The 15,675-nt window shown below is 35.3% G+C and overlaps 2 protein-coding genes across 2 annotated transcripts; one reads left to right on the forward strand and one right to left on the reverse strand.

Moving 5' to 3' along the window:
* Positions 1 to 1,162: 1,162 nt before the first annotated feature.
* cin (Molybdenum cofactor synthesis protein cinnamon) lies at positions 1,163 to 8,518 on the forward strand. Its single transcript, XM_088256359.1, has 5 exons — positions 1,163 to 2,433; positions 2,996 to 3,346; positions 5,434 to 5,762; positions 6,647 to 7,118; positions 7,994 to 8,518. Exons 1-5 carry the CDS (start codon positions 1,852 to 1,854, stop codon positions 8,117 to 8,119), a joined length of 1,860 nt encoding a protein of 619 aa, XP_088112485.1. The 5' UTR covers positions 1,163 to 1,851; the 3' UTR covers positions 8,120 to 8,518.
* Positions 8,519 to 10,444: 1,926 nt separating this feature from the next.
* Positions 10,445 to 14,624, reverse strand: CHOp24 (transmembrane p24 trafficking protein CHOp24). Its single transcript, XM_088256363.1, has 4 exons — positions 14,439 to 14,624; positions 14,165 to 14,346; positions 12,976 to 13,128; positions 10,445 to 10,698 (listed from the first exon to the last, which is right to left on the reverse strand). Exons 1-4 carry the CDS (start codon positions 14,572 to 14,574, stop codon positions 10,549 to 10,551), a joined length of 621 nt encoding a protein of 206 aa, XP_088112489.1. The 5' UTR covers positions 14,575 to 14,624; the 3' UTR covers positions 10,445 to 10,548.
* Between the last annotated feature and the right edge of the window lie 1,051 nt (positions 14,625 to 15,675).

Here is a 15,675-nt window from a genome sequence, read left to right on the forward strand (position 1 = left end):
GGGACCTACGAGGAAAAAAATCGATGTTGAATTAGATTCGATATTGGACCAGTAAAAGATAATTTAACTTGGTAAATACCACTATTTCTTGAAACCTATTGTGACATGTGTTTCGATTAATAAAGCATAATTATCAAAAATCATTATGGTATTGATATCCTAACATAGATGACGAAGAATATTGAAAACATGATACTTTCCTTATCATTCATCATTCACTTTGTGTAACATCACTTAAACTTTACTAAAAACTTAGTAAAGTTTAAGTGATATTACACAAAGTGAATAATGTGTAACATCAGTAACATGTGTAACATAAACAATAGTAGTGTAGTTGTCAATCATGGGTAGAATGGTAAATGTTACATGTGCATAAAATGATCATTTAAACCAGCCTGCCTTTGACAGGTCTTAAGTTTTGTAAATACCGAGACTTCCATATTATTTTTTATATCAAAAGCATTGTTAATATACTAATTGTGGCATGGTAATATAATTCTCACCTTATTATTTATCATTCACAGTGTGTAGTCTCTTTAACCCTTATCCGCACTCTAATGGTGCATAGGGCACTGCATCATATAAACGCAGTGTTTCCTGATCGTAAACACATGAAGGAAAGGTGATCAGCCCTCCGCTTCAAGTACCAGTCCAGGGTAATATTGAGTAAATATTAAAGTGTAAAAAATCTCATATTTATTTATTACAGTGTGTAGTACCACTTAAAAACTCTACTCCACAACTACCGGTTTGGGAATAACTACTCCATCATCAGGTCAACTATAGACTCAACTATGATTGACAATCACACTGCCCAAATTTCGTAATGTATGGGTAAACAAGGGATAGTTGAAAAAATTAAGAAGAGATTTTTTAAAGGTGGTATAGATATGTGGAGCGAATGGATAACGAGAGAATAACTGAGAAATTTTATTTCGCAATTGTTTATGGGCGTTGGCTTTCGGAGAACCGAAAGCCAACGCCCAAAAACAACTTGGCGCAACCAGATTAGAACTTAAAATCTGGTGTTGTCAAAAGTTTGCGTAACTGGAGGGCATGTATGACTAGTTGTATGGTTATGAAGGAAGTTAGGAGTTTATGACAGGAAAATCGAGCGTGGCATTCCATCCTCTCTGTTTACCCTTGCAGAAACAGCGTGAGCGTAGTAGTAATAGTAGGTGTATAGAAATATGTTCAAATGTCATATACAAATGACTTTATATAAGGCCGATTGAAATTTTCGGCTTTGGCAAATACAAGAGTGGAAGGTTTGGAAAACAAGTAATTTTTGATAAATTTATATTGGGTGCATCTATTCCAATAAACTACCTCCACTACCTCTATCCGTTCGAAGTTTGCTACAAAAATATCAATCGCAAACCATAAGCCTTATTTTTGATTGATTGCTTTTTGCAACAGATGATCTGTTACAGCTCAAAGCGGTCAATTCACAAAATCCACTCAGAATGTCTTGTTGAAGTCTTGTCGTGACACCCTCAAATACAGCAAAGACTGTGATAAACCATTTTGAAAAAATATAGCAACAAAATCCTTAGCTCGAGAGTTCCGGCCGACTGATTTCATAAACGAAGCATAACCTATAATTTTTTGACATTGACATTTCTGAAGCAAACAGGTGATCTGTGCAACCATATAATAGAGTTTTCTATGTGTTAAAATTATTCATTTTTTTTGAGTATTTAAATCCCTTTTTTCTACAAAAAATGCGAATCTGTTGACACAATAGTTATTTACTTAATTTGTCTTTTTGGTTATATTTGGTTATCTTATTCTTAATTTGTCTTTTTGGTTATATTGATAAGAATAAAAAAGAATTAATTTTGACTGACAATGGGTTATCTAAAATTCGTTGTCATAACTGTTAGTGATACGTGCAGCGTCGACAAAAATTTGGACACCTCAGGTCCTTATCTCATCGAAGCTTTAAACAAAACATTTAAAGACATAAATACATCACTTGTAGTGATTCCTGATGATTTAAATGTGATAGAGGAGATGCTCTTGAAATATTCTGAAATCTCTGGTGCGCACTTGATTCTCACTACGGGGGGAACCGGCTTTACTTCTAGAGATGTCACTCCGGAAGCCACCAGAAAGGTTATTCAAAAAGAAGCTCCCGGAGTGGCTACAGCCATCTGCATTAGAAGCCTTCAAGCTACAGAAATAGCGATGCTGTCTCGGGGCGTGTGCGGGATCAGGAACAACACTCTCATCATCAACTTCCCCGGCAGTCTGAAGGCCGTCAAGGAATGCTACGCCGTTGTAGAGAAGGTTCTCCCGCACTCCTTAGATCAGATCCTCGGAGAAGCGTGTAAAGTCAAAGCTCTGCATTCAGCGATTCAGAAGAAAGAAGATGGGCATCCCATTGCTGCAAATGTTTGCCCTCATAAAAAACATACAAATGTTTCACAGGTATCGTTATAATTCCCTTCCTAACTACGCACACCGCTAGTGATTATATTTTCATTTATAAACACAGATATAAAAAGAAACAATAAGTAAATCAGTATGAGGAAAAGAATTTTTGCTAAAGTTTGTTTTTCAACCACAGTTCTTCTCTTTTTCTTATTTTTTTATGGCTTTCTATCCTTCTAGAGTGCTCTAGCCAGTGTCGAGTTATTTTTTATTTACACTTTACATTTGATTTAAAAATATTAGTATTCCTCTATGTGGGGTTAGTTTTATTAGTAATGTTTGTTTGATTACAACCATACCTCAATCAGCGCATACGGTACCTTATCTAGCATTGTTTTATTTCAATGCTTGTCCTTCGACAATGTCTGAGAGACAATGAGACGTACCTGTCTCTTCGTCAGGATAAGAAGGCAAAAAAGTCGAATGGTGTAAACAAATATAAAATATTGTAACATACTTTGCACTTAATAATGTTCTTGCTGTTAAATATATGTCTATTCGGTTATTTTTCTGGGATTTAACTATTTTGTGTTGTTGTAATCATTACCTCTTTTTACAGGTCGCATACCGACAACGAGAGTCAAGCTATAGCATGATCGAAGTCAGTGAAGCCGTGCAATTCATAAATGAAGCGATAAATGCCATCAACCTACCTTCTGAGGAAGTTCCGTTGAGTTTTTGTTTGAATAGAGTGTTATCGGAAAGCGTTTCAGCCGTGGAACCTTACCCCCCGTTCCCCGTATCTACTAAGGACGGGTACGCCTGTCGGAGCGAAGATGGAACTGGACTGAGGAAAGTGAGGGAAGCGGTGGTCGCTGGGGACGAAGGAGGAAGTCTTCTTCTTCCGGGAGAGTGCTGTCGGATCAGCACCGGGGCTCCGGTCCCCCCGGGAGCTGACTGCGTTGTGCAGGTTATTCATCATTTCTGACAATTCTAGCGCGGTCATTTATTTATTGAAATAGTGTTCACTTTGTACAATTCCGTTATCTATTCTTATATCAATATTAAAACATGATTTCTGATTCAACCTTCGAATATTACTTGTACATGGTGTCACCAAATTAATCACCTACCGCCAGTGTTGATACACACTTGTGCCCATTTTATCAATCTGTTTGTATTCTGCAGCTGTCTAGTTCACAAATCGCTCACTCCTTCAACAACGTCATATTTCAAAAAACTTAATTTTTCAGGAGATCATTTTTAAAGTTTAGAAATATAATAAAATGTATTTTAAATAAATATCAAGCCACTAATTGAACTTTTTACCGTGCAACAGATCTTTTTAGGTAAAACCTGAAGGTTTTTTCTCCATTTGAAAAATATTTAGTATATTTAAAAAAATAATCAAACAATACCATTTCTTCAAAATGCGAAAACAACACTTTCTGCCCTGTAGTGGGTAAATATTAAGTTAAAAATATGCCGCTTTTGCTGGAATATAGTACATTTTCTGGGCATTCCGAAAACATGCATAACTGAAAATTTACTTTTGATATATGACGTTCTTGAAAAGAGTAAGCGAAATGTCAAATATGATTGACTTACAATGCCGTTTGCAAAAATTATAACATCTTCCAATAGGGTGATTAATTTTGTGCCACCCTGTAGTTTCGATTTACGAGGGGATTGTCAAACTATATATTAAAAAACAAAGACATTATGAATAATATTTTATTATTATTATCTCAGCATAAGCAACCCTTATGTTTTAATTACGAATGACACAATCGTCAAAAAATATTTGTTTTTTTGTGTCAGTTTACACCGACTGGCAATATGGCAGTCATTATTCATATTATTTTTTGACATCTCAACATAGATGAAGAAGGATATGGAAGTCTGGGCATTTACGGGTAAAATATTTCAAATAAAGTATTGTTGACATTTGTTTTGTACATAAAAAAAACAAAACTAAAATAGAAGTACAGTAGAACCTCTTATAACGAGCAACTCTCATAACGAATAATTCGCATAACAAGAAGAAAAAAATGTGAAAAAGTTGCTCCCTTAACAAATGACATTTCGTATAACGAGTTACAGAGAAAGGGCAAGTCCCTTTTTAACGACATTCACTTGTGAGCCGAGACTTCTGCACCAGTCAAAACAAAAAATGTTTCGATTAACGAATAAGATTCTGGAACAAATTATGCTCATTATAAGAGGTTCCATTGTATGCTATATACATATCTAAAAAATATATTGTGCATACTGTAAAAAGATACCAAGATATATAATTAAATGAGATGACATGACTACTTTTTTATAATATTATTATTAATAACTTATTATTACTAATAATTCCACTCAATTTTATACAATACAATACCTATTATAAGAATTTGTATATTTTTATGTATTGACTATTCTTCGTGGTGTATAATTTATGAATAAATAAATGAATCATAAAAAATAAATAATTCAGAAAAAAAACTTTAACAAGAATGTCTGTGCAATATTGTAATAAACTTTGTGAAATAAATTTATAAAACTCGCAGTTTTTAACCATTTATATAAATTTATTTATTTATTTAAACTTCATGTACAGAAAAGAAATAAGTACATTGGCAGGCTTATTGCTAAATAGCAATATTTTTGAACCAACCAAAAACAGACTAGTGATATTGGTCAAAATGTTTGATATAAAGCTGTTTGGAATCAGAGGGTACTTGAACATTAAAAAAAAAATACTAATTGATGATAATAATGAAGGCAAAGGAGCGGGAGTTTAGGGAAGGGGGTAGAGGGAAAAACTAAGGGAGGAGGTTTGATGGACAGTTAAGATTCTAATGATAGACAGTAATGTCTCAGATGTTTCTTGAAAGTTATTAGAGAAGATGCATTTTTTACAAGGAGAGGTAATTTATTCCATAGTCTGGCCGCTTGGACAGAGAAGGAATTACTGAAGAAGATGCTGCATAACCTTTTGTCAATCTTACACGGATTAACTTGGTCACTGATAATTTGATGTATTCATAATTCAATTTATGTTTCCAGGTTGAAGATACAAAATTGATAGATTTTTCTGAAGATGGAACAATAGAGTATAATATAGAAGTCATGGTAAAACCGACCACCGGACAAGACATCAGGCAGATCGGGTCGGATATTAGAATGGGTGAAAAGGTCTTGTCTCCCGGAACTCTGATTGGACCCGCTGAAAAGGGGCTACTGTGTACCCTGGGAGTGAAGAATGTCCGTGTCTACTCCAAGCACAAGATAGGCATTCTATCCTCCGGCAATGAACTGCAGAACCCTGAAGAAGCTGATCTCAAGCCTGGGCATATTAGAGACTCAAATAAATCCATGTTGATGGCATTGCTTGGGTATGTTATAAAACTAAATTGAAGAATATATCGTGGGAAAAACGTTAACTCGAAAATATGCGATTTGGACTTAATGATTTATAAAGTTTTCAACGTTCTATAAACCGTAAAAATACACTCAGTAGTTGGAAATGTCATACATATGTGGTTTTAAAAGTAAATTCAACTTAATGTTTAAAAGTGGGTTTTTTATTCAGGCTAAAAGCTTTAAATAAAAAGGATTATTTAACCAGGGATTTTAGAGTTAACGTATTTTGCCAGTATACCCACGATATAAAGTGAAATTTTTTTCATCACATATCAGTCAGGAATCAAATAACGGTTAATAAATAAAAGTAAATAAATTACGTCACTACTTTGAAGACAATTGTTAGGGCTAAAACAATTTTGTAATGAAACTTCATAAAATAAAACTAAAAATTTGTTTTTAACCACTTTTATTTTTGGTACTTTTCTCCATCCGGTTTTGACCAGATCCTTGTCATATTTAGGGATGGATATGTACATATCATGGTTCAGTAAGTCATAAACTTACATTTTGACAGTTAAGATAAATTCCAATAAAATAAATGCCTACAGTCATGCATTAAGTGATACATATAAATCTTAAATCGACCAGTAGAAAAGCAAACACACCATAGACTCTCTCTTGTAACTCTTGAAATATTTTACAGGTAGGTATTTATTTAAATTACCATTAAACTCTTGTTATGTTTAATAAGGATTATGTTTGCTTTATGGTTTTATATTCATGGGCCCTAAATGTTTATGACTGATAAAGAAAACATGATGGTTTAAGTCAATGAGGATAGAATACAGAAGGCAAATATGTACTGGCCTAATCTTTTTTGTTCAGATTTTTCATTACCATGTTAAATTTTTAGGCAATATGTGGAATGCGTGGATCTTGGTATAGCGACAGATGACACAGACTCGCTAAAGAATGCTCTGACCAAAGGATTTGAGACTTGCCGAATGGTGGTAACTACCGGAGGTGTCTCCATGGGAGAAAGAGACTTATTGAAAAACGTGCTAGTCGACCATTTTGATGGGAAAATAATATTCGGCCGCGTCAATATGAAGCCCGGCAAACCCATGGTCCTCGCAGAATGCGGAGATCAGAGAAACATTGTATTTGCTCTGCCCGGTAATCCGGTCTCTGCCTTCGTGACCAGCCATCTATTTGTGATTCCCGCATTGAAGAAGATCTGCGGCAGAGAGCAGTTTGACTGGCCAAAGATAAATGTAGAACTTGATGAAGACATTGCGCTTGACAGCAGACCGGAGTATGCTAGGGCCAACTTTTCACTGGAGGAAAAGAGAATTTTGCCTGTTGCGAGGCTTACTGGAAACCAGGTGAGAAAAAATCTTTTTATTTTATCCTTTCTTTTCACCTTTTCCTTCTGTTTCTTGTTTTTTTTTCATCTTTTCACCTTTCAAGAGTGTACTAGCCAGTGCCTAGTTATTTTTTGATAACCCTTTTTACATTTAATTTTAAAATGCTAATATTTCTGTTAGTGGTTTTATTACTAATGTTAGTTTGATGAGTTACTTTACATATACATATCACGGCTGTCCAAACTCAAAACACAGTAAGGGACATTTTTTTTGTAGTACCTACGTTTTTTTGCATTTTTGGACTAAGTAGATTCTACTTAGTCCAAAAATGCAATAAAAACGTACTACAAAAAAATGTCCCTTACTGTGTTTTAAATTTGGACAGCCGATCATACACCTTTACAAATTTATACATTTTGTATTTTTTAAATTTATTTATTTTGATTTATACACAAATTTGTTAGGGGAGATTAATAAATATATTATAGGTATCTTAACTTGATATGAAACATCTATCATTCTTTTTTATATGAAAAAAGATGGAAGGATGGATGGATTTATTTCCAATAAATAAATAAATAAATAAAAAGTTTGAACACTGCTTGCAGCCAGTTTTTACCCCCCACAGCGACTATGTTGTCAAACCATCTCTTTTGGGGTCTTCCGACACCTCTTTTGTTCTCCCAAGTTCTCCATCGTAACATTCTTGGGGTCCATCTTGTGAGGTCCTGTCTTGCAATATGTCCTGCCCATTGCCATTTGAGTTTTGCCACGCGATCCATGATATCTTCTACCATGGTTCTTTTCCTGGTATCTTAATTTTTTATTTTATCCATCAGACTTAAACCAAGCATGGATCTGTATTGACTTGTATGATAATATTTTGTTCCCAGATAAGCAGTCGTCTTGCGAGTGCCGTGAACGCCCCCTTGCTGCTGCAGCTACCCAGTTCCTCTAAAGCAGGGCGCATTCTTCCAAAAGGCTCCATTATCACAGCGTTACTCATTGGAAATATATAATACCTTTTTTAGCACTTATATATAAACTGTTACGTTATATTAACCCTTACTGGTCCAATGTCGAATCTCATTCGACATAGATTTTTTCCTCTGGGGTCCCATGTCGGATGTTATTTGACATTTTTTTCATCATTAGTATTATTTATTTAAATTCTAAGTTTACATTTTTGTCACTCGTATCTATTACAACAGTATGAGGAGCAGAGGGCATAAGATTTTTTGCCAATTGGAATGTAACTGTCTACCTTAATTTTTTTTCATTTTGGGGGACCGGAAAGGGTTAACACTCGTTCATTCCTACAAGAGAGTAACTTTTTTTCTTCATTTATTGTAATCTTCTTTTGCTGTTTTTAACTTACATTAAACAGCAATTAAAAAAAAAAGTATGAGCAACAAAAATGTGATTTTTTTAAAGGAAATATTTAGTAAAAATTGTTGGATGTTAAAATATTTTATTAAATGTTGAAATATAAGATTTCTATAATAATAATAATAAAACCCTTATCCGCACCCCAATGGTGCATAGGGCACTGCGTCATATAAACGCAGTGTTATCTTGATCATTTACACATGAAGGAAAGGTGATCAGCCCTCCGCTTCAGGTACCAGTCCAGGGTAATATTGAATAAATATGACAGTGATTTTTCAGATTTCTATACCTACTTTTAACAACTTGAAGGAAAGGTGCTTCATGTAATGGCAAGTGCTGTAATTGTGGATGAATTTATATATTTTTTAATAAAACTTTTTTTTATACAAAAATATTTTTTGAAAAACAAAATATTTATTGTATTTTTATAATAATTTCTACGCTAATGTTCTATTATTAAGGAAAATATGGTAATGTATAAATGAATATATCAGAAACAAAATTACTGTTTTTTTTATTGGTCTTCATGGAATTCAACTGTCTTTTCTTTAACAGTAAGTAGCCTAAATATTCATAGGTTTTTTATTAATACCAATATAAAGCACTATCTGAAATAACAACTGCTTCTTTTCATTCCGTCCCCAAATAAATAAAATTCCCATAATATATTTTTTTTTTCAAATTTTATGTGTTTTTTTTTTCTTTCAACAAATTATGTACTTTACATTTAACTAACTAACTAACCATGATGCCACTACCCCCCAGGGGTAGGCATTGAGAATAGAACGCCACACCACTATCTTTGCAAGCATTTTTCGCTTCTTCCACATTCATGCATCTCCTCATATTATTTCGACTCCTGACCTGACTGCTTTCAAGTATTTGACATACCTGATCGTGCCAAGTTTTCCTCTGCTTCTTTTTCCAACTATATTCGCCTCATAAATTTATTTTACCGTTCTTTCCTCACGTTCCATACGTTTCACGTGTCCAAACCATCTCAACATACCTTTCTCAATTTTATGGATAATGCTTATCTCGGCCTCGCATTCTTTCCTTATTACACCATTTGAATGCGTATCATACATCGTTTTGCCGCAAATTCGTCGGAGGGATCGCATTTTTACTGCATTCATCCTTCTTTTGCCAACTCCATGCTTCGTTTCCATATTGTTCCAGGTTGGAACCAGGACTCCATTGCGTACTGCCAGTTTACTTTAGTTTCGCTGATAGGTTTTTATTTGCTATAACTGATTTCAGTGCACCATTCACTCTGTTCCCAGAACTCACTCTCCTTTCTATATCTTTACATTTTATTTATATCCCTTCTATACTTACATTTTATCATAAATATCTCAGAAAACCCCTAAAATTTTAAGATGGAGACCTTGGGAGAGTAAAATAGGAGTCGGATGACTTTAAAAAAGATGGTCCAATGACATAGCCGCTGTGGGGGTAAAAACTGTCTACAAGCAGCAACAGACCGAACAACAAATGGAAGGACACGGAAGAGTTCGATACCCAGCAGTGGAGGACAGAAGGCTAAAGAAGAATTTCAGAAAGCTCCCAGGCTGGAGAATTGTACTTTTGCAACTATATAATACATTCTAAAATGAGGTTACAAAATTATTTTTCTCCGTCTTATTCCTCATTACTGAGGGTTGTGACCCTTGTGGAATTAATGACTTTTCTCAGTTATCCCTTGACTGCGCTGCACGTAGCGCTCCAACCACCGATGTGTCTGCTGCTGCCTTAATTTGATCGGTCCATCATGTGGGGGAGAGGGAGACGAAGACCTCTCCCTCTCTTCTCCTCCAGGCTACCGATCACAAGCAGTCGTTCCAGGCTATCCTCGTTGCCACGCGCGACTTGTCCAAAGAACTGAAGAATCCGTCGGGTACAGACATTGGCCAGAGTCAAGCCATCCAAGTGTTACAAAATAAATTACGCCAAACTTACAAATCACAAGGTTTTTATTAATTAATTTTAGATAGAAATAAATTTAAGTGAGAAAACAACAATTAAATAGGAATAATTAAGAATAAGCATGAAGTGTCTTTTATACAACCCTTCTGACCTCGAAGAACCTCTTTAGGTAGTAAACTTGTCCCATCGTCATGGCAACTAGAACCGTCGCTTCAAACACCGACCATAATACCACGCGAGAGTTTGTGCTTTCGTTTATTGACCGGTGGATTCTATCTCGGATCTGAAAAAGAGAAAAACAAGCTTAAGAAAATTATTTAACTATTCAATACCTACAACATTTTGAGTGTGTCCAAATACTTATTCACAAATCTGGATTATCTCCAATTAAAGGAGTATTTTTCATATTATTTTTTGACAAAAAATAATATGAAAAATACTCTTGTAATAGGAGATAATCCAGATTTGTGAACAGGTATTTGGACACACTAAAAATGTTGTAAATGAATAATCTGGTCAAATTATAAGCTAAAATGATAAAAATGAAAATGATATTTTCTGGCGTTTCTCATATATCGCTCACTCCTTTCAAGAACGTCATAAATCAAAAAACTTGATTTTTTAGGAGATCGTTTTTAAAGTTTAAAAATATAATACAATTTGTTAAAAATATATATCAAGCCACTTATTGAACTTTCGACTATGCAACAGATCTTTTTAGGTAAAACCTATAGGTTTTTTCTCCATTTGAAAAATATTTAGTATATTTAAAAAAATAATTAAACAATACCTGTTCTTCAAAATGCAAAAACAACACTTTCTGCCCTGTAGCAGGTAAATATTAAGTAAAAATATGTCGCTTTTGCTGGAATATAGTACATTTTCTGGGCATTCTGAAAACACGCACAACTGAAAATTGACGATTTTTGATTTATGACGTTCTTGAAAGGAGTGAGCGATATGTATGTGATTATAATCCAGGGTTTGGACCTCACATACTAATAAAAGAGCTCAATAAAAAGGTTCTTTTCATCTCACAAATAGATGGCTCTAGTGATTCAAGAACAATGTTTCAAAATTGGTTCATATATAAAGAACTTCCAAGGATTTGAGTAGTGTGGTTGTCAATAATGGGTAGAATTGGTGAATGTTACACGTGTGTAAAGTGATCACTTAAACCAGCCTATGACGATCGTCAGCCCCGTAAATGCCCAGACTTCCATATTCTTCTTCATCTTTGATGGGATGTCAAAAAATAATATGAAAATAACTCCTGTAATTGGAGTATTTGGACACACTCAAAATGTTGTAAATATGTACTTTGTTTGGAAGTTACATGTCTGGGTTCCCTTCATCTCTCCGACGCACACAAAAGTTATTAGTTCGCAGGAAAATAATAGTTTACTACAATAAATGAAAGATGTCATAATTGTGTCGCACGGTACAAATGTCACAATTTGAAATATGGTGATAGAGTTAAGCATATTTATATGCAATTTTTTAAAAACTAAACGATATTCTACTAATACAAAAAGAAATACAAACAAAAAACACTTTTCTATCGTGTATTAAAATTCTATTTGAGCACACACACGATTCGGCGCGTAAAAACAATTTAATGTATTAGTGTTGAGGAAAAGTCAGAATGCAAAAAACTTATCCATAAACATAATCAAATTCAAGTCAGCGTATTCTTGACTGACAATATCTTCGTTAATAAATGTTAAAATGTACTTTGCCTGAGGAAGTTGAGAAAGCCCATTGCATTTTTTTAAAGCTGTAACAAAAGTAGGTGGTCTTTTATCACAACCTTAAATTCTGCTTGGTGGCTCCGAGTCTGAAACTGCAAACTCCCTAACATTTACTACGGATTTTTGTAGTTTTGAATAACCCTTGAAGTGCCAGGAGATATAAGTAAGACTGTTCCCGGTAGGCCGTAACATTTTGAAAAAAAAAAAACTTAACTAAATCAAGTTTTTTCGTGTATCACTCATTTGGTGCAACTAACTAACTTACTAACCACGCCGCTTCACCGCAGGGGTAGGCAAAGAGAATCGAAATGGCGTAATTACACTTTTAGAAATATTACAGGAGATGCCATTCAGACATTGTAGCAACAGAAATGGCGCCGTTTTACTCAATTCTACAATGACACTCGCAGCATTTCACCACAAAATCAATTCTGTCCGTGTTTTTCCCGATGTAAATAATCTTTCCGCACATTTGGAAATATTTAACTTAATACAGTGTAATTACGTCATTATTGCAGGATATTTTATGAAGACTTGCCAAATATGAACACTGTATGGTGTTAAATATGTACATATCGCTCACTCCTTTCAAGAACGTCATAAATAAAAAATCATCAATTTTCACTTGTGCATGTTTTCGGAATGCCAAGAAAATGTACTATATCCCAGCAAAGGCGGCATATTTTTAACTTAATATTTACCCGCTACAGTAATTAATCGCAATTCAATTCAAGCATCGTGCTTCTAATTCATACCATTCCGCAGTCATAAAGAAACACAGTTGGATTTAAAAGATAAAGTGCACTCACCTGCATGTATTCCTGTTCATGCTTGACTCCGGTGAGGGTTCCGGAGAGCTCCCGGATCATGTCCTCCAGCTTGGTGTGGCCGACCTCCTTCTCCTCCTCCGCTCCCGGGGGCCGGTTGGGCGCCTCCCCGATCTCCATGTTGAACATCACCACCTTCAAATGACACTTAGTTAAAACCGTCTCGCTCCCTATGTGGAGTAGAGTCCACAAACTGTCTCCAAGCTCTTCTGTCAGCTGTCAGCTCCTTTGCATCCTCCCAAGTCAGGTAGACGACCCTCGGGGGCAACAAAGGCTAATTTGCATCAAGCTTTATTCATTCGTTAAAATACGCTAAAAGTCAACCCCTCATGTCTCTTCTTCCAACCCCGAGGGTTCCGGCGCCCCGAAAGGCCGCTGACGACCATTCACCGACTATACTCAGCGGAACTTCGAGACGCCGGACTGACCTCGGAGGAAGCCAAAGAGATGGCGCGTGATAGAGTGACTTGGAGACGTCTCGTGTTGGCCATATGCTCCACCTAGGGAGCGAACATGGAAAAAAAGAAAAAGAAGAAAGAAAAGTCAACAATAAAATTATCCTAATAATACGATCCAGCCCAGAAATAAAAATAAAACAAATTCAACTTCCGTCGTTCCGTTTATTTTTGCTACACATTTGATTCGGAAAACACGGAATTGCATGAGCGTTCATAACGCAGCATTTCCTTTTGGGTGGAGTGAAATTAACAAGAAAAGTCATCTTGCAATTTACCTTATTGAAATTTAGAAAAGAACGTTTATCCACATCCAATGGTGCATAGGGCACTGCATCGCATTGACGCAGCTTTATCTTGATTGTTATTTAAATGAAGGCAAGGTGATCACTCCTGCGCTTCAGGGACCTGACCAGGGTAATATTGAATAAATATAAGTGTAAAATCACAAATATTTATTTTTACCCACCCCTGGGATTCGAACCCGGGACCTCCAGCACGGTAACTAAGCACTCTATCCATTACACCATGGAGGCGGAAAAGAGAAGTAATCTGAAGGAATTATAGTTCTCAGTTGAATTTATGAATTTTAAAAGCGGGGCATTTTGCAACTTGCGTGGCGTAGCTACTGAAAAATCTTGGCGATCACGAATAAATCGGGGCGTCTGGTAACTCTATGTATGGCTCTGGGCAGAAAAATACACATATGCTCTTACCTTCGGTGTCATTGTAGACATCTGGTTGCTGAAGCAGTACGTGTACCTCCCGTCCATATACGCCGCGAAGGTGTACTTCCCGGACGACTCCCTCTCACCCTGGTACATCACCTTCCCATCCGGACCAGTTATTCTCACATCAATGTCGAGAAATCCACCATCGGCAATCTCGAAGACAAGACCTGAATCCAATAACCAACAAATAACACCACATTTTCCTCTCACAAAACAAAAATCGGCATAATCACTCTTAACCTATGTTTGATAAACATACCCATTTTTGAACCGGACTGTACATTGTCGAAGAAGCATTCTTCGGCATGGGCGTCTACTGTAATTGTATACGCATTTGATTGCACCCCATATTGTAAAAATAATATAATAATGGAAGCAAATAATGAAGGAAACATTTTGAATTATACTGCGAGCTGTCACTTGTCAGCCACGTAATTTTATTTTCTTGAAATAAAAAAGAAAAGCGAGTAAACTATAATTATCTATGGTAGAAATCTTTGAATCTCATAAAAGGAATTGGGGTAAGTAGTTTATTTTTTAAGCCAATATCTTGGAAACTACCTACATATGTAAAAATTCGAGTTATTTTTATTTGGATAAAAAAACGTTACGCATTTGTAAAATCAGCAAATGCGCGTTTACCTCTTTTAGAACTACGAGTGTTTGAATCCCATACAAAAACTACTTGGCATACGGTTATTTTTTTCATTGCTAAAAATATTCAACGTATTTTTTGTATGAAATTTCTCTCTAAAGAATTTATTTTATAAATTTCCTCTTTCTTTCTTTTTACTTTTTAATTTGATTCTCGAAAATTTCATAAAGAGAGCTGATGTTTTCAAGATCAGATACATTGTAAGAAAAAAAATTACAATTTTTTTTTTCAATATTGCACCCAATGGGCCACGGCGCAAAAAATTGTAGTGGTTCATTATATTGCCATTGGAGAACATTAAACATGATTTCTGTCCACCCAATGGAAATACTGGGGACCTTAATCGGCTGTCCAAATTTAAAACACAGTAAGGGACATTTTTTTTTGTAGTAGGTTTTTTTTGCATTTATGGACTAAGTAGACTCTACTTAGTCCAAAAATGCAAAAAAAAACCTACTACAAAAAAAATGTCCCTTACAGTGTTTTAAATTTGGACAGCCGTAATGCACCTAATGATGATTATTTGTGCGCTCATTCAGGTGCATCCAGATACACAAAGTTCCCTAATGGGCATTTAACATTCAATGCATCTGAATTTTTACGCACCCATGGAAAACTTTTCTCGCAAAATATGACATTTGACTAATGCCTTTGTGCAACCAATATTGCACAAAGGCATTGGATACCTTGGACACCCAATGGTGATTTCTAGTGTACCCATTGAAATATATCATGTAAGGATACTTAGCATACCTTATGGTGTATTAAATCCATCTAATAAGAATACTCTCAACGACAGGGATTCTTTGTGCACCCAACGGGATACTTTATACACCCAATG

The sequence above is a fragment of the Brachycentrus maculatus genome, unplaced genomic scaffold, assembly GCF_059751285.1.
Source record: "Brachycentrus maculatus isolate JH-2025_06_01 unplaced genomic scaffold, ASM5975128v1 h1tg000061l, whole genome shotgun sequence".
NCBI lineage: Eukaryota > Metazoa > Arthropoda > Insecta > Trichoptera > Brachycentridae > Brachycentrus > Brachycentrus maculatus.

Coding starts and splice junctions, on each gene's coding strand:
- cin (XM_088256359.1), top strand. CDS start 1,852: ATGGGTTATCTAAAATTCGTTGTCATAACTGTTAGTGATACGTGCAGC. Junction 3,347..5,433: donor GAGCTGACTGCGTTGTGCAG/GTTATTCATCAT, acceptor TTATGTTTCCAG/GTTGAAGATACAAAATTGAT. Junction 5,763..6,646: donor ATGTTGATGGCATTGCTTGG/GTATGTTATAAA, acceptor TTAAATTTTTAG/GCAATATGTGGAATGCGTGG.
- CHOp24 (XM_088256363.1), bottom strand. CDS start 14,574: ATGTTTCCTTCATTATTTGCTTCCATTATTATATTATTTTTACAATAT. Junction 14,347..14,438: donor ACAGTCCGGTTCAAAAATGG/GTATGTTTATCA, acceptor TATTGGATTCAG/GTCTTGTCTTCGAGATTGCC. Junction 13,129..14,164: donor TGTCTACAATGACACCGAAG/GTAAGAGCATAT, acceptor TGTCATTTGAAG/GTGGTGATGTTCAACATGGA.